General features: G+C 49.1%; 1 protein-coding gene across 2 annotated transcripts in view; it reads left to right on the plus strand.

Annotated features, from left to right (window-relative positions):
* Positions 1 to 803: 803 nt before the first annotated feature.
* The window catches only part of LOC120955743 (inactive serine protease scarface), a 32246-nt gene continuing 10298 nt past the window's right edge, over positions 804 to 22751 (plus strand). For both annotated transcript variants that reach the window (XM_040376859.2, XM_040376860.2), the window contains exons 1-4: positions 804 to 1221; positions 7469 to 8519; positions 8925 to 9178; positions 13506 to 13658. In XM_040376859.2, coding sequence (XP_040232793.2) covers positions 7469 to 8519; positions 8925 to 9178; positions 13506 to 13658 — 1458 coding nt within the window. In that variant the 5' untranslated portion in view covers positions 804 to 1221. The remainder of the gene's footprint in view (positions 1222 to 7468; positions 8520 to 8924; positions 9179 to 13505; positions 13659 to 22751) is intronic.

Here is a 22751-nt window from a genome sequence, read left to right on the forward strand (position 1 = left end):
CAATGACAAGCGCGATAATGGCTTTGTGTTAAGTGATCAATTTTTCTTCACCAATTCACACGTTGACATATGTTATTTGGTCACAGTCTGGTGTAGAGCGGGAATTCACTTTGGAATGCTCTTATTGCGCGCCGCCCTAAGATCACAGTCACTGAACGATATGCGATACATCAATAGTATTTGACTTTAAAATGAAACAAACTCCAAAAAATCAACCCTTTGCTTACGGAGGCTTTTGATCAAGCGTGCCCATCGTACGTGCTGCAGCGACAACAGCAGCAGGCAGTGCGATGCGATGCCAGCTTGCGAACAATCGTCAGCGATGAGGTGAACAAGAAATTTGCATCTTTCGCTCGTTTGAGAGTGACCCCCGGTTCGTGTAACTCACGAGAAGCTGCGGCAGGTTCGTCGCCTGCCAGCGCTCGGCAAGTCTTTTCTGGCGCTATTGGTGAGTCTGAGAGTGAGCGCCCAGAGTGTTTGGGTACCGTCTCGCGAGAGTACTACGCGTGTTTTTATCCCGCGTGCGTGCCAAACGGAAAGGGTGAGTTGTAAGCAAAGATCGCGATGCTGATGACGATCGTAACTTCTAGGTCCGTGATCGAGTCTGAGTGGCTGAGCGCTTGGGCCACGTTTGGCGGGCACTCACGCGCCAAATTCCACCCGGATTCATCTGCTTCCTCCCCGCGAGCCAAACCGTCCCGAGTGAGAGAAAGATCGCACAAATCGGAGGCGACCGGGCACCCCGGACGCTAAGGAAATCCCCGCCGCCGGCACACACGGGCACACGGGCTATATATAAAGTGTTGATCTTGGCGACCCGCACTCATAGTTTAGGTGGTCGTTCACCAAAATCGTTCGTTTTAGCGACTCGCCTGGTTTCGTCGAAGCCCGGGTCGAAGTGACAAGAAGCGTACCGTACCTGTAACCCGGACCACCCTTGCATGGACCGCAGCAGTGCACAGTGATTTTGGGAGTTTTTTTTGTATGCGAAAAAATTGAAAAAAGCACAGACGAATTGAATCGACCAAGAACAACACAAGTGTGAAAACAGAAAACGGCTCGTGTTCCGTGCCGAGAGCTTCGGAGAGTGAAACGAAAGCGAAAGTGTTGATACGTTCTGTGCGTTGCAGCTGAACGGCGGCGAACAGTAGTGTGCAGTGCAGTTTGGAGTTTCGTGACAAGATTCTCGGTCTAGTTGGAGCGCTGTGAGAATATTTCAAAGTAAGCATCAAGTTGTTGATTAAATGGTGAATGCTATATATTAAGGACAAGCTGGGATAATTCAACAGTGAAACAGTGAACATTTCATCAATTGTGACATTATTGGACGAAACACGCTTGAAGTGGTTTTAAAGCGGAACGATTTATGCCTCACTTACCGCTCGTTTTCGACATCTATTTAAAAAGTATCCAGAAATTTCGGTTACACGCAGCAGGACATCGGGAATCAATGGAAAAACTTAAACTGGCGTCAAGCGACGAACGTTGGCTATCACTATATCGTGTTTGTTGCGTCTGGAATTTGACAACAATTTGCGATTATTTAGCAAGAAGTGAAATTTGATCAAGTGATACGATCCTTAGGCATGATGTTGGCATTCAATAGTGAACCATGTAATGGGTGCGATTTGGGAACTGCATTGTGTTTATTTTCAATAGCAAATAATAGCACTTATCGTGTTATCCATGAATGTGAGCGATATCAATCGATGCTTTTAGTAACTTTTGCTGAGATTTTGGTGTATTCTGATTTTGTTTAGATCAGTTTTGCATTTTTTCTTTCAATCGCTGTACATAAATTTGAAACCTTTAGCAAGCATGGTGTTGAAAAAAATTAATATCATATTTTTTAATTCAATATTTATTGATTTCTAAAATTACACATTTGATTTGGAATGTATTACGAGCTTGTGAATGCAGCTCTTTGTATGCCCAACACCGTTCAAACACTCCGACACCCTTTCAAGATTGCTCAACTCCTACACAATCACCTTCGATTGATCGCTAACGCATTCGAGATACATGACACATCCGTTTGTGTCCGCCAAAAGATCGGACTAATTTGTGTGTGTGTGTGTGCTCCATAATCTTTGCATGTACCGACGACCGGGACCAAAGTGTACGGCCCGCCCCGTTCTCCCTCCGTGCCGATAAAACGATCCCATCGGACCGTATCTGTAACACTCAGCCATCTCACCTTACCACGCGGCAGGGACAAATCGCGACAGCCCGCGGGCAAGCGTGTCAACGGATTGCGAGTTAATCCGAAATTGATTAAACACTTTCAATTATCGTTGACTTTGATCTCTTTCTTTCACCATCCCCTTGCTTGCTCCCGGGCCGCTTGTCGGTTGGGAATTGCAACCTTCCCGCAAAGTTTGTGAAAGTATCCATTTCCTTACGTGTGTCTCCGTTCGGGTTATGAGTAGCCTGGTAGCCTGGCTGCTTCCCATCCCGAACGAGTTCGAGTGCAGCAGTGGAGGGGGGTTGGACACATAATATTAGAGTATCATTAATTACGCCACGATGAATATTATTTTGATTTTTTCCTTCTTTTGTTCGTCGCTCGCCTTTGGTCGAAAAATTCAAGTCTCCGCGCTTGCTGCGGCTTAAAATGCCACAGAGCAAACGGACGAAGGAATACGGCAAGAAGGCGAAAAAGACATGCGCCCCGAGGGCATGGTCAGGGTCTGTAATCGTGTCGGGATCGTTTTAGATCGAGCTGATGTTGTTATCCTCTTTCAAAGCGCTCGGCGCGGGTTTTTTGTGCCGCCCGGTCGTGTTAGCATTAAATAATGCAACTGTAATTGACACTTTATTCCTGTTTCCCCTCGGGCGGGTGGCGGTATCACACCACGAACGGGTGGCAAAAGTTCGAACCGTGTTTTTAACGACCATCATTAGCTGGCTATTAGTTTTCTAATATCCAGCTCCAGTTCACTTGATTCGACGTATTCGAGTAGGATGGTTGAAACAGGATCGCGAAGAAATTGGAACCGCCTGTTGTGTAAACGGTTAAATGGTATCGGGTGAGAGTATTATTTAATTGTTCTCGGTTAAATTTTGGACGCTGCTTTGGCTAGAAGAATTTGGCAGGCAAGAGTGGCCCAATCGAACCATGTTCAATTCACAGTTTTTGTGTCCGTACACGTATTTCTGTTCATCTTTTATCGCTGAAGGCAACAGGAAAGGTCAAGCCCGCTCGACGATGAGTGATTTACCTGCCCGGTGGCACAGTCAGAAGCTCAATGCCAGCCGGAATTACTATTTTTCACTCAAGCGCCCAGCGCGACAAAGCCGCCTCTTGCGCTACAAGCCGCACGCAACGCTTATGCATTGTCAATTCACATTGAACACAACAGATGGGGTGAAGCCCAGAGAAGCAACAACAGCTTGAAAAAAAAAATCGGCCACAGCCAACCCTCTGCTTTTCCCTCTATTGATCAATCGCTGTTGATGGTGTGCAATCTTCTCCGTGTGTCAAAGAAATAGACGAAAAATTATGAAAACGTACATCGTACCGATCGGGCCCAAAAACTGGACGGCCAACTTATGCGTATGCGCAGCCAGCCCGAGCCCGGGCCCGGTGCGGTAAGGTCAAGTTGAAGCCGAAACGGCAGGCAAATGCGCAAGCCTTGCCGGCATCTCGATAGCGCTTAATCAATCGCTATTTTTGGAGGAAAGGCTCTATCGTGTCGGAACCGACGCCGCACATTACCCAATCCATCGACGCATCCTCTCTCGAGGACGCAGCGGACGGACAACAGGTTCGTTTTGAGGGAAAAATATGAGCATTTTTTTGTTGTTTTGTTCGTGCGATGCGTTGCTTGGTGTCCTCCCCTTTTTGCTTGGCTCTATTGAGCGCACGAGGGGTGGCTTTTATTTTCATTTTATAACATCTAAATTAATTCAGCCCCGGGAAGGGTCCGCGTGTGAGATTGCTAAACGTCGTATATCCTACGCGAACTCTATTTTTCTTCATTACAAAAGGGGTTGTGCCACAAAGACAGCGATTGGGTGGCATTTAGAATGGACGCTTGCTGGCGTGCCTTTAGTTGCAGAGCTTGGTCCAGCTACAATTTGTTTCGGGGAAAAGGAAAGGAACTTACGATTAAAAAACAGACCCACGGCTAGTAAAACGCTTTCGCTTATGCAACACCGTGGAACTGGTTTTAGCACTAGGCCATTTCTTTCTACTGAGCATTTTCAATCCACATCCTCGCGTCCCGGTTGGAGCTGAGGCTCGCTGCCTTCAGTACGCTCGAAGACTCCTCTTTATCCCGATTTTGGCTTGGATGCTTCGCCTACCGATGTGACCCGTTTCGATTCGTAGCGGTTCACACTTTTCCCGTGCCCTAGGTCAGGAATGGGGATGGGGCAATCGCCTTTGTCTACAGCTCTTCTTCGAGCCGGGTTGCATAAGCGCATTGCTCGGGCAAGCACGTTGACAATGTAACAACAATCGTTAATCTTTGTTTCTTACTAACCAATTCACACCATTCCGAAATCGATGTAGGTCTAAATTTGACTAGAAGATTACTGGTTTGGGGACAGATCAACAACTCTGGCGGTGATGCTTTCCTTTCTGCCGCTCTCGCGGATCACGATGCCACAGACAGTGGGGTTTAGAGGATGTTTGTGGCGCACTGGTGGTGTGTGATTGAAAATTATCGCGCCTTTACTAATTGGTCGGTGACACAATAAATCTCAAAAGAGAGAGTTGCGATGGGTTGATTGATGGTGTTAAATTGCATTTAGCACATGGCACTAGAGCGTTGCAAAGGGAATAAGCCAACCGTTTCAAGACAAAAGAAGGAAGAAATAAAACACGGAAACTGTATGATGAAGCCAATAAAATAAAATAAATGGATTCTCATCAAGCTTTCAGGCTAATCGTGCGTGTTTTAGGCACCAGAACGTCTCCTTGAATTGAGGTAATTTGAAGCTATTGAGCAAAGCTGGGCGCACTTCCCTGGGTGATGTCAATTTCGGTGCTGACCTCACGATTCTGATTCTTCGACCATTTTAATTCCCAACCCAGCAGAGACATTGTAACCAAAAAATAATAGATCCACATCCGCAGAACGAATAAAACGTTTTGCTCTTTGAACCGCCCCCCGTTGTTCTCAACCAAACAGCTGATCAGCGCATTCTCATCGAGCTAATCATCCGTTGCCCGTTAGCAGCTGTGAGATGCTTGAAGCACTCTAGCCTTGGCAATTGTGGCGATAGGCAAGGTAGTTTACGGCTACCAGATAACCATCGGCGGTGGGCGCGTAGAGAGATCTCCCCCTCCAGGACGGGCTCAATCTAGCAATGCGCTGTGCCGTACAGTTTATCATCATCGAGCATCGAGGAAGCCGCCAGCAATCTCGAGACTCCCGACTTTGATTTATACGGCCGAGGGTGATTTGTTTGCTCAAAAGGGTTTACTGTTTGGCCACAACTCCATCTTTGGGGACAAAGCTTTTTATTCTTTCAAGTGGCAGATGCGCACCGCGATAAAAACGATACTCCGTACGGCTGCGATGCACCGAACTGTGGAGGCGACAAACGATCGCACGTTAAAAAAAACCCTCCTTTTAGAGCGCATAATTATTTGATAGCCTTTGCCGAACAAAAGCGGGAATATATTTTTTAATGTTCCACGGTTTCAAATTACCCACCGAAATAGCATGGGCAGCATAATATAGCACCTATGGCAGGCGGATTGACAGGCGCACAGCGGACGCTTTGGAGGCGTGCACAAGGTCTTTACTTCCGCCGTGTTGAAACGAAAAACCCTTTCGGTGACGATACCGGTCCCTGTAGGGCAATCGGTTGTCGGCCGTTTCCGTGGCTTAAGGTCAAGCGGAGCGGTGCGTACACGAAGCTGCTCATCCACACGCGCGCTCCCTTCCGGAGATGAGATGAGCCAGCCAGCGTGCCATGTGATCATGTGATCGCGCCGCATCCATAAGGTCGCAGCAGCACGAACGTGTGTGTGTGATTTTGCTGCTTAATGTTAACTTAATTTTATTCGTGCACCCTGGTGGCAACAGTAAATGTTTTTTCGATCCTTCGCGATCGGGAAAGAAGGTGAAAAAACGCACGTTAAAAAGAAGCTAGGCGGGCAACAAAACATGCTCCGCAGGCTTGAGTGAGCGCGCGCACGCACGTAAATAATGTGAATTTAAAAAGCGTAGAGGTTGTAGTAGAAGCATAAAATAACAAGCGAAGAACAACAGCACAACAAAACAGCACTCCGATCGTGGCGATCAAGAAACAAGTTGAGAAGATGATCATCTTCACGCATCTACCCCATCACCTACCGCCGAGGTGCCGGGGGAAAGAGGCCGCTGACGAAGTTCAAGGTTGGCAAGTTAATATAGTGGAATTTTTGGTTTTCTCCTCTGCTCCAAACCCTCCTCGCACATGGACCTACAGCCCGTTTTGATAAAGGTGAAAACGATCATCTAAGATCTAAGCAGCTAGAAAATGGTAAATTAAACAAAGAGGAGCGCAGATCCGCTGTTGGGAGGCTGTTGGGAAATTTCCCGTCTCCGGATGCGACTTTCGCAACACCTACTAACCCGTGCGTACAAACAACGGTGGTCTAATGAAGCTGTCGCTCGCGATCTCGGCACGATGCACGAATTATTAGCATATCGAGCGATTAGGACCGCAACTGTTGCAACCATTCCTTTGCATGAGGGCTGCTGCTACCGGTGCTGCAAACAAAAGGCTTTTGACACATTCACAACCATTCACCCGAAAGGGCCAAGCGAGCGTGAAGATTATCCGTGAGATAATCTCGTCGAGACAAAGGCCTTCGGCCCTCGAGGAAAGGGGCAGGCTGCCGCTAAACGTGGACCAAGTGGTTGGGTTAAAAATCGATTAGCGCCGATTTGCTGGTAAAGATGGAACAGGTCTCGCTGGCCTCTCGGGCGTGTGGAGCGCTGGCTGCTGCAAGAACTCCATTGCCGTTGTCTTCTGGTGGTCACAGCTAATCAAAAACACCAAAACAACTTTACATTTTCCGTTCCCCACGGCTCGGTCGGGCGCGTGCATTAAAGCGTTTTTGGTGAGAACGTTTTTTGTTATTCTTTCTTCTTCTTCTTGTGCAAGCTGGAAGGGAGATGTGGGCGATGCTCTAGCAACACTGTGTGCTATTGTGTGCACGACATTATGAGATGCGCACATACACAAAGTCACATACACACACACGCTCGTTGCGTAAACGAAGCCGCTCACCCGTTCAAAGTTCGATGCGGAATTGGTAAAGGGTTCGTCGCTTGCTTCTCACGAGTCTTTCGAATAGAACTACCAATGTAGCGGCAGTAGAAGAATGTCGTTGGCTTGGCGTGTGTTAATGAGGGAGTTTCGTGCCGTTTTTCTGCATCTTCAGCAAGATGTCTTTGTTTGGGTGACTCGTGTCGTGCAGCGTTTAATCGTCATATTTTCTATCTCTCTCTCTTTCTCACCCTAGATGAACCATCGAACGAGGGCCCTGGTGGGGCTGCTGTGCATAGCGGGGCTGGCGACGGGCCAGCTGAACCAAAGCTACCGTCCGGAGTTCTTCTCGCCCGGTCAAGGCTTCCAGTCGGTGTCGGCGCAGATCTCAAGCAGTAATGTTCAGCAGTTTAAGCGACAGGCTCCAGGCGGTGGCGGTCCGGGGGGTGCCGATGTCATCCCGCATGACCAGAAGAAGCAAACCACCTTCTGGTGGGTGGCACCGGACACCCCGTTCAAGGCTACTAAAATCGGTGGTGGTGTCCAGGAGCCGCCCAGTGCCGATGGTGACGATGGTGGTGCGGCTGGTGGTGCTGCTGCTGGGGCGGCGGGAGCGGGTGCGGCAGGTGTTGCCGGTGGGCAGACCGTGTCCCAGAGCGCTTTCCAAGCTTCGGCCGCGCGCACCGCGTCCGGCCAGGCTGGGCAAGCGTTCGGAGCGGGCGGAACCACCACTTCCATCCAGTCGGCGACGGCTTCCCGCACGATCGGCACACAGACGCAAGGGTTCCAGGGGGCCGGTGTGGCAGCGGGCGGGGCGGCCGGTACGATCGGTGGCACGCGGACGAGCATCAGCCAGAGCTCGTCCAGCCGCACGTTCGGCACGCAGGGAGCCGTGGCCCAGCCCGCCGTCATTGCCGGCTCTTCGCGAACCAGTTCGACCACCTCGAACACTCAGGTCAACACGGGCACGGTACAGCCGGGCGTTGGTGCCGGCGGTCTGCGCACGTCCACGATCATCCGCCAGTCGAAAACGCAAACCACGACCGGTGTTGCGCCCGTTCCGCCGCCACCACCCACAACCTCCATCCAGAGCACGACGACTGGCGTGCGGACGGACACCATCACCTCGAACGTTAACCGGCCGGTGCCTCCCACCACCGTCGGCATTACTAAACAGACTAACGTAGATACGCAGCGTACCAATACTATCCAAACTAACCTCTATCCGGGGCAGCCGGGGCAGCCGGGCAGTACTTCCACCTCGTCGGTCGTCGGGACCGCTACCAGGACGACCGGATTAACACCAAGTAACCCTCTTTGCTTTCCCTTTACTATCTTTCCGCTAACTCCGATTTCAGTTTTCAGCCATAACAAGCGGGTGGGGAGTTGGGGATGGCAGAACCCTCTCGAAAGAGACCCCCTCTCCCAAAGCAAGTCAGTAGCGTTTTGGGCAGGATTAATCGATAAGGAAGTAGTTTTGCATGCCTGTAGATTAGACAACTGTTTGATGTCTCAATTTCTCCGTTTCATTTCGTCTCTATCCGCTTCTGTTTTATTAGTAGTTGTTGTGAGTTTGTTTGTAGCATGCGTTTGGTAACAAGTTTTGTAAAGATTTCAAGCTTGGTAGTAATACTGGAGATAGCAAAATGCGGACAACAACAGCCCGTGTAAACACGCGTAAACTAATGCTCCCAATTTGTCGCACGTCGCAGATAACTACGGCGGCACGACGGTGACGAAGACGCAGGAGCGTACCGACGGTGGCATCACGAGCAAGGTTATCACTACCGGCACGATTACGCGCCCGTACTTCAAGCAAACGACGCTCACGTCCGACGGCTACAACTACCCAGTGCCGGAAACGATTCCGTGCTACGAGCCGAGCAAGATCTGCGCCCCGAACCAGTACTGTAACGATGGATTCGTCGACGAGTCGCAGCTGAACCTGTTCAACACGAACAATCAGGTAGGAACAATAGTTTACCTAAACTCCAAAGCGAAGACATCCTTGTAGGTTGTAAGAATGTGGAAGGATGTCATTAATAACAAGGTATCAAAGCAGTGACTGTGAGGTGATTGGAATCAGAACTCGAGCTGAGGGCTGAAGAAGCTCGAGCGTGGCATTCGGCACACTCCAATCGAAATGGTAATTGGAGGGAATTATTCAACCGACGTGCTCACGACACGCACACCTTGAGAAAGGCGCACGAAGAATAGGTTACACACCGCGCGATAGTGTCAGTTGCTGTAAATGATTGATGAAGTACGCTTAATCGCTTGGCCGTGCGTGTGGAATTCCACTCTGCACTCGTATTACTGTTTTGAGTGGTATTGACATTTGACGGGGTGGTGTGGGGTTGTGCCATCGTCAGAGTGACTGATCGGACGGAGAAGATGTCACCTGGGGGTTCCGTTGGGTGTACTAATAAACCCACCATAACTCCCCGACTTGTGTGTTAGTAGGCCAATGGATTACGTTGGTGTCGTCGTGCCATGATGACCATGATTGGTCACTATACTCGTCCGTTCACTGGCGCCCCTTCCGGGTGATGAATCGTCGATTAAACTTTCACTTTTAATGCACTGCTCGAGGGATGCTTCATCTTGGAGCTGTTCGACAAGCAATGTAGTACCAAGTGACACAAATTGAGCAGTTTGTGTCGCTGTTAATGCGCTGTAAAGCTATTCACCGTCACTCATTGAATTGTGATCATTAGCCTGCTTCTTTGCCTTTTTTTTCGTTACCCAGCTGCTCATTGAAATGTCACCACCGCACGCCATCTTGCCTAGAACGGCGTGAGGGCGTGACATTTGTACCACATGCCGGCACTTTGTAGCTCAATGCGCAACATTTTAATCTACGAAACGAAACTTCAAAAGACGCGTTGCGGTTTCGCTTATCGGCAAAGCCTGGGCGGTGAATGATTAATAATTTCATAATTGACATTGACATTCAATTGACAATTGACATAATTGAGTCGATCGGCGATTGATCTGCTCGGGCCAGGGTGGCGGATGACCTACTTTTTTGGGGCAACGTTCCGAAACTTCGGAATCTACCAGTCGGCACACACCGAAACAGGCGACCATTATTGATAGGATATCATCTAAATTGTCGTTGCCGGCATGATATAACATATAACGCCTCGTGCGTTACATCTGGGGGATCATAGAAGACACAGTGCGGGACACAGACACACACACACAACATCGAATGTCTCATCCCACTACAACAAAGCACCGAATCAAGTGACATATCAATAAAGCGCGGAATGCGCGAAATGTGACACGCCGTCAGCGGACGCGTTTTTGGGGGCCTCTGTCTGCCCGTTTTCCGCTGTCTGTCGCATCTAAAATTAACGGCCCAATCCGCGCATGCCTGCGTAGTCCGCAGTCGGTGTTGCCTTTTTGGTGAAGCTCCCTGTACCGGTGCGTTGGTGCTTCGTTTTTTTTGGCGGCTGCTCCTGTTGTCGGGTTGTTGTGGTTTTGGAATGTTGTCTTCTGAGCTTTTTTTTCGCTTGGTTTCACCTCGTGTTACCGAACCCGCGTGAGGTTTGTCCAGCTGATGCGTCTACCAAGTTAAGAGGAGCAAAACAGCCGATACAAACAGCCGCACGGTGGAAGCAACGCCAAAGTAGTTCACGCAATCCGGGACGGCGTCGTTTCTGTCAGATAAATTGGTTTTCGCACGACGTGCGCACGTGCTCCGAGCGAGCGTTGGGTTTTGTTATTTCGTTCGCTGAAAAGAAAATGGCCATTGAATGTGACAGATGAATGTGTGCAATTGGAGTTTTCGTGTACCTGTGTTTATGGGTACAGTTGTTGGTCACGTTTCCCGTTTTCGGCCTCTTTTATCGAGCGACTGTTGCGCGATGGTAATTTGTTACCAATTTCGTGGCACATGTCCGGCACACGAGGAGTACTGCTTGCGGATGCAAACGGTTCCGAGGCTCAGGACGCTCCCAAAATAGAGGAAAACTGCAAGAGCTAACAAATGTTGGTGGCAATAAAACTCGAGACGCCACACTCATTGCGGAATCCATACGAAAGTAGCTTCGATCTCACATATCTTGTACCTCCAATCAAGCGATCGTCGTGTCAGCACACCGCTACATTGCGATCACAATTTGCATCCTTATTGCATAATGCGCAACCGGCGTCCGCCGTACAATTTGTCATTCAAATGAAGCAACCTTGCCATTTCGTGTCCACGGGTGCATCCCACCAGGAGCGGGTTGCGAGGTGAATTATTGCTGGCGAAACAGTAGCCACCAGGGCCGAGAACCGACTGGGACTCCTCGATGGCACCCCGGGCGCAGCAAGCGCTGCCAATGCGCAACGGAACGGTAATTAAAATGGAATCATCGAGCGATAAATTTGCGAAAGATGCACATTCCACTGGAAAGGGGAAGAGGCAAGCGGGGGCTCAAGCACGGCACACGGCTTCGAACATCTTCGAACAGGCCCCTGTCGTTTGCGCTGTCATTGAAGGATAGTTTACGCGTGCGTGCCATCGTCGCGATGAGGGGGAAGTGCCTGCCGGAGGAGCCTGCTGGGAATTAATCTAACAACGGTGCAACACACCACCTTCACTGCGTGCCAGGTCAGTCACTGTGTGTGTGTGTGACGGTAGAGGAAGCGTTAATGGCGCCAAAGCGCAACAAACACCGCTAGAACGCGCAAAGGTTAAACATGGGTGCCATTTAAATCGCTTTTAAATCATCCATCGCTCAGCGGGCTGATTAAAGCGGATCGTCCCCACGCTGACAGGCGCTGCAATTGCACACGCAGGACATTGCACCTGTCGCACGCCGAGATTGAAAGCTTCTTTTTTTTTCGCTTCTGGTACACCTGTAGCACCGGTTGACTGTAGCATGTTTTGGATAATTTTACCAACCACTGCAATCGCTGCTGGCAGCCACGACCGAGAAGCTTCCGAAGAAGCGTGCGCGCCGCCTGCTAACGAACCATTCAATTGCGGGTTCGTCGTCTTTGGCCCACCAGTCACCGCTGTGCGTCGTGGGCCAAACGGTGCTTTATCAGATGGTGTATTCGTTAAAAACGACCGATTGTATCGTAGACATGCATTTTTGCATGCTGTTTGCAACACGATGCGATGCATAAGGGCCGCGATAGCGATGGCAGCAAAAGACGCAAGCGTAAACAAACCACCGCAACACGATCGTGTGAAGTGTTGGCTTGTTGGGTTGGGTGCTGTGGGAGAAATGTTATTCGCATCGTTCGAATGGTTTGGCGCCCGAATGGTACGGAGCTGGCGGAAAGGTACGCTGGTGTAGAATTTTTGGGCTCCGATTCGGTGTGACCTTCTACGCCGGCGTTGGCAATGGATATTAATGATGTTTTCGCATGCTTGCCCCGTTGCATCAAATGTTTGTGTGGTGCTGGGTGGTGCTGAAACGCAAATCCAAACGCACACACACAGATATACAGACAAGCGTGCACGTGTAAGGTGAGGAAGTAGATTAACATTTTAACGAGATAATGAGTAGATTATCTTCGTGTTTCTTTATGTTGCGATTTATCACCCAGTCGGCTGAGGGCTGGCGAATGCTTGGGAGGGAGATGTTGGGTGTGGTGCAGGAAATGTTTCCACTTCGCAGTCACGAAAACGGGGAAGAAAATTAATGTCAGGGAAGGTTCGAAGCCTTGGGAAAACCATTCCATGTTCCGAATATTTCGCCATCACGGGTTGTGATGGATTTTTGGAAGGCAATCTTGGGGATGTCTGAAACTGATGTCACCTCAATAAATACTGCTCACTTCCTGCTCTCGAAAACGGTGGATTAAAAAACACATACACACACAACCTTCATCTGTTGATCGATGTCAACAAATTACGGCTCGCTTGGCATTGATACGACGATCGGTACCGTTCGATTAGTCATCCTTCCACGAGGGGTGCGTCTTGAGAACGTTTGGCAAATCTCAAACCACACGCAGCTGCCAGGTGTCTGTGTGTGTGTCCGTGCACACCTGTTTGTTTGCACGAGCGTCTGCTCAAAAGAATTCTCCCATGCATAAATATTCATTGATTTGTGGTGTGTTTTTTTGCGCTCGGCTGTTCGCGTTAAGCGACACGGCATTAGTCAAACACTATTATTTACATCATACTGGGGGGAATGCGTGAGTAGCACGCGCACATCACACACCACAGTTGCCAGGCTAGAATGTGTTCAATAGCTGAAAGGAATCTTTTGACGTAGACTTTACACTTTCTGTCAACTTCTTTCTGAAATAACTCATATCGTTTTTTGTTGTCCCATCTTCCACAGAACTGCAACTCGGCCACGGAACAGTGCTGTAAGATTCGGCCGACGCCAGCCACGCGCTGCCCGGACGACAGCTACGTCTGCGTATCGCCCAGCTTATGCAACAACGGCCTGCTGAACTTCGATGCACAGAATGCCATCTCCACGAGACAACCGGTAAGTCGACGCCGGGGCACACCGTTCTCCACCGCAAACAAATGCCGTTCGCCGTCTGGTGCAAGGAAAGGTTCACTTTCCCGAGCCCGAGCCCCCATTCCAATGGGGGAACGAGCATTCGGCAACAGATATACCTCATGTTATCCAATAGCCTGCCAGCATGTCTTCCTGTCTTATTTAATGGTTGGCTGTCGTTTTTTTTTTTTGGCGAGGATTGCCTTCGAACGTCCCCAGACGGCCTTGCCGTTCGCCGGGTGACTTTTTACCTCCCGCCACAAGGGCTTCCGCCGGTGGAGCCCAACAAAAGTGAAGCCTAAATGGAGGGATCTCAGGGGTCTCGCCCGAAAAAGCAACCAAAGAGTCAAACAATCGCTCTCCTTCCTTTTTGCGCTGGGGTTTTTTTTTTTTACGAAACTTTAGCTGTTTTCTTTCTGGCGCCGGAGTCTTGTTACACTTTTCTCTGGGGGGTATGAAACGAAAACCTGGTAAAGTGTGTCCTCTCCTGTAGGTCACTTCCAATCGATCGCTAGAGGAGTGGGAGCCCGTTTTTTGGTATGTTTCGATCCCTCTATCATCACTCTTGCCTGGTTGCCACGGGCAACGGCACGAAAGGGGAGTGTGAGTGGTGTGAAATGTTTTATGTATATTTGCTTTCATTTTTTTTCTTCGGCTCCCTCTCTCTCTCTCTCACTCGCTCACTTGACGATTGGCGATCAAGTAGCATATCACTCGACATCCTGTGCGAACGTGATCGAGAGAAAGTGAGGAGCCGAAAACAAAACAAAAAAAAGTCCGCCGGCCTGCAGGAGCGGAGAACACGAGGACGTTGGCGACGCCTACGATATAATTGCGATCGACCCATTGGTCGATTGCGTAATAGGCGGTCTCGCTTGAGACCTTTCCTTTCCACACTGCCAGTCTGCATCCTTTTATTCGACGTTCCTGCAACGAGGTGACCTACGAGCGTGAGCGCGCAGGACTCGTAGCCAACATTAACCGGGGGGTTCGCCAGTGTCAAGTCGCGCGGAGATATCGACGCGTTGATAGGGAACTAATAAACGAAGAAGCATGAAGCCGGAAAGGAGTCGGCCGAAAAGGAAGCGAAAAGACAGCGCAAACCGCACCGCAAGCGGCAAGGATTCGCCCGGCCGTACGGCAGCGTTTGTCTTGTTTATGCCACTGGCGTAACGTTAATTTACCCCTCCCCAAGGATGGAGCCACGATGAGACGCTGACGACGGAGGTCCTCCCGGAGTTACGTAAAGTCCTGACACGTTTGTGGTCGCTTTTTGTTTTTCGTTGTTTTTTTTTTTATTTGCCTTCGAGCGGGACGACGACTTCGCTTCGGTCACTCACCCACTCACCCAACAAACAAGAGCGTCCGGATAGTTTTCCCTATGTGCGGGGTAACCGGTAGCTGTGGATCGGCGTCATCGGCCACTTCCAGCGAGCCAGCGAGCATCGGCTCCAACCAGCCTAACCGCACCACCAACACCGCTGCCGCCGATGACGTCAAAGGTATTCCTGAGCGATGGCGTAATCGAGCTGAGCACGCGTGCGCTTTCGCGTGGTTGTTGTTGTTGTTTTTTGGGGAGGGAAGTAGCACGCGAATACCATCACACCCATTTGGGGTTGGTGAATGAAGAAGACAAGGGAAGGAGGCTGCGAAACGCACACCAAACCTAACGCCAAATCGCAAACCCCGAACGTGCGGAGAGCGACAAGACGATGATGAGATGTCGGCTGACGATGATGCCGCCGTTCCGATGGTAATGTTGTCTTAACCTTGACTTTCGGCGTGGTGCGTTAGTGTGTAGAAGAGTGTCGTCCCGCGGCCCGCCGGAGCTCCCGCATCCCTCAAGGGGGAGTAAGGTTTCGTTTCTGTAGGCGAACTGAAGGGATTGTTAGTACATAGATTGTGCAGGTGTACTTCCTACTCCCACATTGCGTGATGCGTGGTGTGGTGGGAAGAGCAATCTGAGTGCAAATCGAGTGAACTTCCTCTAGGCGTTAATTGCTGGAAGCAATCATAGGGAAGGTGTGCAACTGCTTTGTTGACTTTCAAAAATGCCAAGGTACGCGCTGTGTCGAGTTTGTCGAGCTTGCTGGAGGCATGGAAAACAGCAAGCACCGAGCTCCAGGCTGGTACTACAGTAACGGTGCCTTTTTTTGGGCATCATAATCTCTATTGCGAAAATAGCAAGGTTGTCGCTGTTTGCCCGAGAATTCGGAGGTTACGGTTGAGATTATTTTTTGGTCCAAACAAACACAACAAGCTACTCAAATCTTGGAGGAGACATTTACACCAACATCATTAGTGGTTAAAGACTTGTGGTGGTTTTCCCCATCCAGCAAACAACCCCCGGGTTCGATAATGACCGATCGATAAAGCTGACGATCGATCGATACGCGAGTGCGCGTGTTAACGTTCCCGCGTTTCAGTGTCAAAGGTGACAACTGTGGTGAGGAAAGTGTTGTGTTTTGGTGGTGTTTTATTTTTATTTTTCGAAGACGGTTAGATTTGAAGGTTAGATTGACTTTTTGCTTTTGCCGCCACAGCTTGTTTAGCCGGCGCTGTTTAGCCTGTTGAAGGTGATTATGGTCTCTTAATAGGTGATTATTGGCTCGTGCGTTTGTACACGAAACCTACACAAGCAAGTGAGTGGCACCGTTTGTGAAGTGGACTTCATTTACTACCACTTTTATGGCATGAAATATGAGAAACGTTGTATCGATGCCATGTAGAATTATGCAACTGCAAAAGCTACTACTACCCAACACGCTGCGGTCAGCCTCGAAGCGTAAGCATTCAATATATTCACCGAAAATGAGAAACTTTAACCACACACAGCCGCATGTAGTCCGCAAATCAAGCGCAACGGGAGCAAGGAAAGCCCACCAATAAAAGAAGAACATACAAAAGCGCGGGGTCGATCAAAACCGCAAAACAACGAAAAGGCACCCAGCCCAGTTATTCGCAGAAATTAAATCGTCAATTCATATCCTTCCTTCGATCGAGATCTTGTTTTTGCTGTTTATGCTCCTCCGGTGCAAGTTTCTCGCTCACGGGGGAGGAACCGTGGTGTTTTACTTTATCGATCGTAGCGCTTTCGAAACGGATCGATTGGCTTTTGGAAGTTGCTGTAAAGGGGTGGGGAGAGAGTGTACGCCAGTCCGCCCAGCATATTATTCCACTTCATTAAGTTGTAATTGATGAAAATTAAGCAAAAAGCGTCTCGCAACGCAATGCAACGCAGCACCCATGAAGAACAGTGAAATAAAGTTCGGGCAGGCAATGGCGCGCATTTCGGTGGCGAGGAAATGGTGCAATGAGTGCATGTTTCGCTCGTTTTGCTTTTACCGTGCCGGAGATGATGTGGGCTTAATGACAACTATTAAGCGTTATTTGGTTGCCGCTGGCGGGAGGATGAAGTTGATTGAACGATTCGATGCACGGGTGCACTCGAGGTGGTAGCGAGATTAATTTGATTTATTTCCTGCAATAAGGTTAAGTGCGATTTCTTTTCGGTCGAAAAATTGATGCTTTTGCTTTTTTGTACTGGCTAAGTAATTGTTTGTAGATTTTCGTTACGGATAGTAGAGCTTGCGCGCCGCAATCAAGCAACATTGTGAAGAGGCTCAAGTTCAAGATCGTTGCGAATCACTTTCAGTTTCAACACTTTCGCTACTTTCGTGGCGGCGAAGCAAGCAATTCCAAGGTTTCGCTCGTATGTGTGTGTGTATGTGCCTCGTCCGTTTCTCCTGTTACGCCAACAGTGTGACCCCTTTCTGCAAAAGGTTAGATTTGTTCGGCAGCTTTTTTGTTAGTTGCAATTTTGCAACCGAAGGACACTTGCGGTGACCGGGTTGTCGATTCCATCAGCAGAAAGTAACCGTACATCCAATCATCATGCAGATTCAGTAGTTCGATTGGTGATGATTTCATCGTGGAATGCCCCGCAGTGGCCCGCGGAAAGTCACCGCCGGGCCTTTTGATGCCGGTGCCGTGACCAGGATGACCCGCTGAAAGGGTGTGGATTGTGATTTGCAGCATCGGTTGCAGCCTGCGGGCTGCCCAATCCGACCCCGGGGGGAGGGTCTCTCCAGCACGCCAAAGAGAAAGATGAAAACGGAACGCAACGCTTCTTCTTTCTCCGCTTCTTTCGCACACACGGTGCACGTTCGATTTCAACTTAGAAACCCAGTGCGAGCGCAATAAAAACGAAGCGAAAAGTCACACTGACCAAGAAACGGTTGACTCGTTTTGCATGTTTGGATTGGCATTTCATTATGCACCTCGCTCTCTGTCTCTCCCTGTGTGAGTGTGTAAATGTGTTGCTTTATACTCTCTCCCTGGCTACGCCACATGCCCTCGGGTTCAGGTGGCCCAACACTCTGGGGGGAAAAGAAGCCAGGTCAACAGTCCCTCGGGTGAAGACGAGCCCGCGGTCTGATGATGATCGGTCGGTCTGAAGAGAATCGATCGAACCGGCGATGATGCAGTTTTGCAGACGGAATGATCGCCACGGTGCACGGCGGCATCATATTGCACAATAAGCGCAAAAGGCGAAGGAACGACCACGAGCGCGTAAACACGTACTCAGGGCCGAGGTGCTCGTACCGGTGCGGTGACAGTGCAACCCAAGTGCTGTCGCCGTCTGTTAATCCCGCTGCATGTTGCGATTGCAGCAACTTCGATCGGTTGCTTCGGTTGCTTTTCTTCTTTTATTAGGATTACTGGAGAGTGCGCGAGAGTGCGCGCGTACGTACCGGTGGCAGAGGTCAGGACAGTCGTAGGGTAAATGATTTGCATCTTCCCAGCGATCGACGGCCGCCCCGGACTGGTCGATGCGCGGGTGGACCGCTAAGATGGGCGCAAAATTAGGTTTACGGCCGTGCGGTTGAAATGGTTGCGCAATTCATTTGTCTAAATGTCAGAGTTAATTTCTTTGACAGGCCTCGCTGGTATGTGTAGGTGTAGTTGGTGCAACCGTCATTGGACGTCACATTTCGCTTGATGTGTGACTTTGTCGGCCTTTCTAAGGCGTTATCAACAATTGCTTTCAAGAGGCTCAGAGTGCCAGCCGACTGGAAAATTGTTTCCAGCAACGAGATTAACGATCAAAAAGACCGATCTAGCCCGAAGGGAGGCAGCCTGCTATGTCCGCATTTCGATTGCATTTTTCAACAATTGCTCCGAATCACGCTAATGACTGTACAGCACGATGCACACTTCTCCCGCCAAGCGTGAACCTCACACCTCATTCGAATGTGCATCGCGAATGAATCTCGACACACGAGTAGAATAATTTGAACCCGGATCCGACTGTTCGATCGGGCGGGGTTCAACCGGGATGCACCCAGCAGGGGGTGATGAGCGATGGAATTACGCGAAATTGTTGAGAATCCGCGGAGGCAGGAAACTCGATTGCAATCACTGCTGGAAGCTCGCACGGCCACTGAACACGGCACGATGCCGTTGCTCAAATCATTAGACCAAAGCCAAGGGGAGTGAGAACGGAACTGACAGACGTCATTCGCTGCTTGCCCCGGAGCAATGCGATTATGATGATCTTCCTGTCATAAATAGCCACCGAAAACGGTCGCGCGTTCTGGATTGTTAATTGTGCCCGTTAGAGAGCGGCAGTGAAGTCAGCAATTAGTCACTTGACAATCGGGTTAGCCAAACTCTTGTTGTGGGTTTATGATCTTGCCAAAGCAAAGAAGCGGACCCGCTGCCCACTCGGTAGCTACTTGACCGTATACAATGGACGTTCTCGGATCCGGGTTCGTCGCTTGCAATGGAATTGAAATCTTTCGCACCGATACACTTGTTTATGGCTCTTTGTTTCTGGCGCGACGATGCCGAACGTTGACAAATCTTTGAACTGTTACGTAACGTGTCGCTTTAAAAATCAGTATAAAAAGGTGTATTATATTGCATACTCGAAACCGTTTCCCATGCGCTGTAACGCTTTATCCTCCCCTGTTGTGCTATAAGGTTCGACGCTTTATCCTCGGATTAGCCACATCGCATTTGCTAGCCGGCTGCCGGTCGGGGACGCGAATCGGGAAAGCGAACGCGTGATCAAATTATGCAAATGATGACCAGGGACTAATTATAACCGATTGCCGGGTTGGTTTCGCGATCGATCGGAGATTGGTGAAATAAGCTGCACCTTTTGTTGTTGTTTTGTGCTCCGTTCACACCATCCTGCGTTTGTGTGTCATTTACGGCTTGCTGACCGAATTCCAAAACTGATTACGACTTTATTGCTCTCCTCCTGTTAAGGTAGGTTTTTGTGTTGCTTTTCTCTAGGAGCAATAGGAACCATTTTTGAACGACAAACGTACGCACGGGTTCAAATTGCTCGAAATGTTGTTGTTTTTTTTGCGAGCTTATTGTTCGATGTTCGTTGGCGGGTGGCGTTCGTTTCACAGGTCATGATCGCGTTGCATAATGAAACCAGCGATCGACGGTGCCATTAATCAAGCTTCCCATCATACACAATCGACAGGCGGGAAGGGTAGTGAAACGCTGCAATGAAGCTGCATGTGCGTCTGTAAATGCATCATTCTTCATTGATTGATAAGTAATGAGCCTTACGCACTGCGCAAACGCATGCAAATAGAATGCAATTATAAATCAATTGCTCCACGCACTTTGTTCTCGACCAAGCAAACATAAAAATAGTTATTTGGATAAATAATGCACTTTTGTATCTTTTCCGGCATTGAAATCTAAGGTTTTTTTTATAGAAATTGAGCATTCATACAAATTGTTTCTTTGTAAGGTTTACACGAAAGCTTACGTGTTTTTCCTTCCTTCAATTGTTTCTAAAACATCATCAATGATCACACCAAACCCATTAACCCCGCAGCCTGCAAATTAATGCCTACTAAGCCATCCCTAAAGGATGTAATTAGGAGCCTGCCACGTCCAGCACCTTTGATCGACACCTGAACGCGTGGCTCGATGACTTTGTTGCACTAGGATGCTACATTCCGCCTCCCGAAGCCTTCCGTATCGATCGCTATCGGCCGTTTGCAATCGATTCTCTATACGATCGTATCGCGAATTCGTTGGAAGCGCTTGGAAGTCGTTTTTTCTACCGGCCACCGCAAAGCTTCACCATAATCGATGGGAGATTCGCTTGACGGCGAATGGTAGCTATTGTGTCGGTGGGCGGCGAAGGGTTGCCCGCTTCATAGCACCACGCGGCATCACCCTTGATTGCCCACGGAACCCGCGCGAAACGACACGCTCGGTGCTGATGGAGTGCAGATTCTAATCAGTTAATTAAGTACACACCGTACAAGACAATGCGCATGTCGAATTAATGACGTACGGGGGATGGTCAGAGAGCCACCCTTTTGTGCATCTTTGCAGTTTGCAGTCAATGTGTGAGTGTAGTTTCTCACGGGCACGATTTCCTTTGGTCGGTTATTTCGATGGGAAAATGTACCTTTTATCGCATTCCGTTAAAGGGTTACACATACTCTTGTGGCTTTTTCATCAACAAGTTTCTCTTTCAAAAAGCTTGTTCTCAACGATCCATCTAGAAAACGTTTTTAGTTTGGGATCATTCTCACCAACACATCCAAACACAATATTTGATGGAATGTCTTGTTAGGTCGATAATTAGTCGATGGTGATCCAATCCGAAGGACTTCCTCTTGATTCGATTCGTACATTAAAAAAAAAACCTTTCACGATCCGCGTCGTCCCCCAGTCCGAATTTGCTCGCCCAAAACATGTGAAAGATCGTCGATCAGTTTTACGAGCAAATAATGAAGCAAGGGCTCGGGCTTTCGGTCCGTTCTTGAATCGCTAATCAAGCGTTTCGAATGAATATTCAAATAAGATGATACTTGATTTTCCTTCCTTTTTCGTAGCAAATCAGTTTACCATCTCATTCAAAATGCTGCTTGTGTGAGTGTGTGTGTGTGTGTGGGGATGGTTTCGCACCGTAAGCCCTATCCGAAAGGGTTGCAAAGCCCTTCGAACACGATTGGAATGTGCCTTCCGAAATGCGTTCATTATTTGTCGAACGAATTTGATAGCTAAGCACTTAATGAGGAATTTAATTTTATGCCGATTGACGATTGTGTCGCTTCGGACGGCCAAGTTTGAACAAACTAATCCTTTGTTCTGATGGTTTCGTTTACCATTCGTATGATAACATCCTAACGTTATTTGTCCCTTTACTGTACAATAGCAAGAAAGGAAGAGTACATAAAACCAGATAAAAGAAGTTTGCAAAGCATTCAAAACAAGCCCGGCTGGAAGCTGCGTATGTGTGTGTGCTGTTTGCCGATCAAATTCACACCTATTCCATGCGGCTTACGTTGTTAGCTTCCGCAAACGCAAAGTCTGTGCGTTCAAGGGACAGGGTGCACCGAAGAGCGGAACGGTTCACATCATACACGCAGACGATCGGTACATAGCATTGACCGTCAGCAGCCGAGCAAACAGAAGACTTGACCGAGCGCTCAAGTGACGAGCGCGTCGCTATCGATCATTTCGAAAGATTGTGCCAAAGTGCAAACGATTTATTATTCCGCGCTTCAGGAGAGGGTTTACGAGCGGGGTAAAGTAAACGAAAGCAAAACTACGATAAAAATGTGCGATTTTTGTGCAAAACGTACGGTGGTGCTAGAGCAATAGGCAAACAAAAAATGGGACAATATTTTTGGCACACTTTTTCACACTTCATGCTGCACCAGGCTGACCTCTCTGTAAACTGTTTTACTTTTGCCCGTTTGGAACCGGTTTTTCGGACCACTGGGGTACGATTAGAGCGGACTTGACATTCCTACATAGGAGGTTCGGTAGGAGAAGCATGAAGAAGCAAATGAAAACGGTGCCGGTGACAAATCTTCACCGCTGACAGCGCAAAACCATTACCGCTCATATTAAGGGTAAACTAATATCGTACATCGTACAGGGGGGGGGGACGAATGGTTTGAATGTCACACCGAAAATGTGAACCAGCTCACAGATGAGCCAGCTAAGCGCAGCAGTCGGCTAGTGCGCTAGTGCGACGCAACCCATTAAGCGGATGGGCTCCCACCGTCCCTCGAGCGCTGCACG

The sequence above is a fragment of the Anopheles coluzzii genome, chromosome 3 (assembly GCF_943734685.1).
Source record: "Anopheles coluzzii chromosome 3, AcolN3, whole genome shotgun sequence".
NCBI classification, from domain to species: domain Eukaryota; kingdom Metazoa; phylum Arthropoda; class Insecta; order Diptera; family Culicidae; genus Anopheles; species Anopheles coluzzii.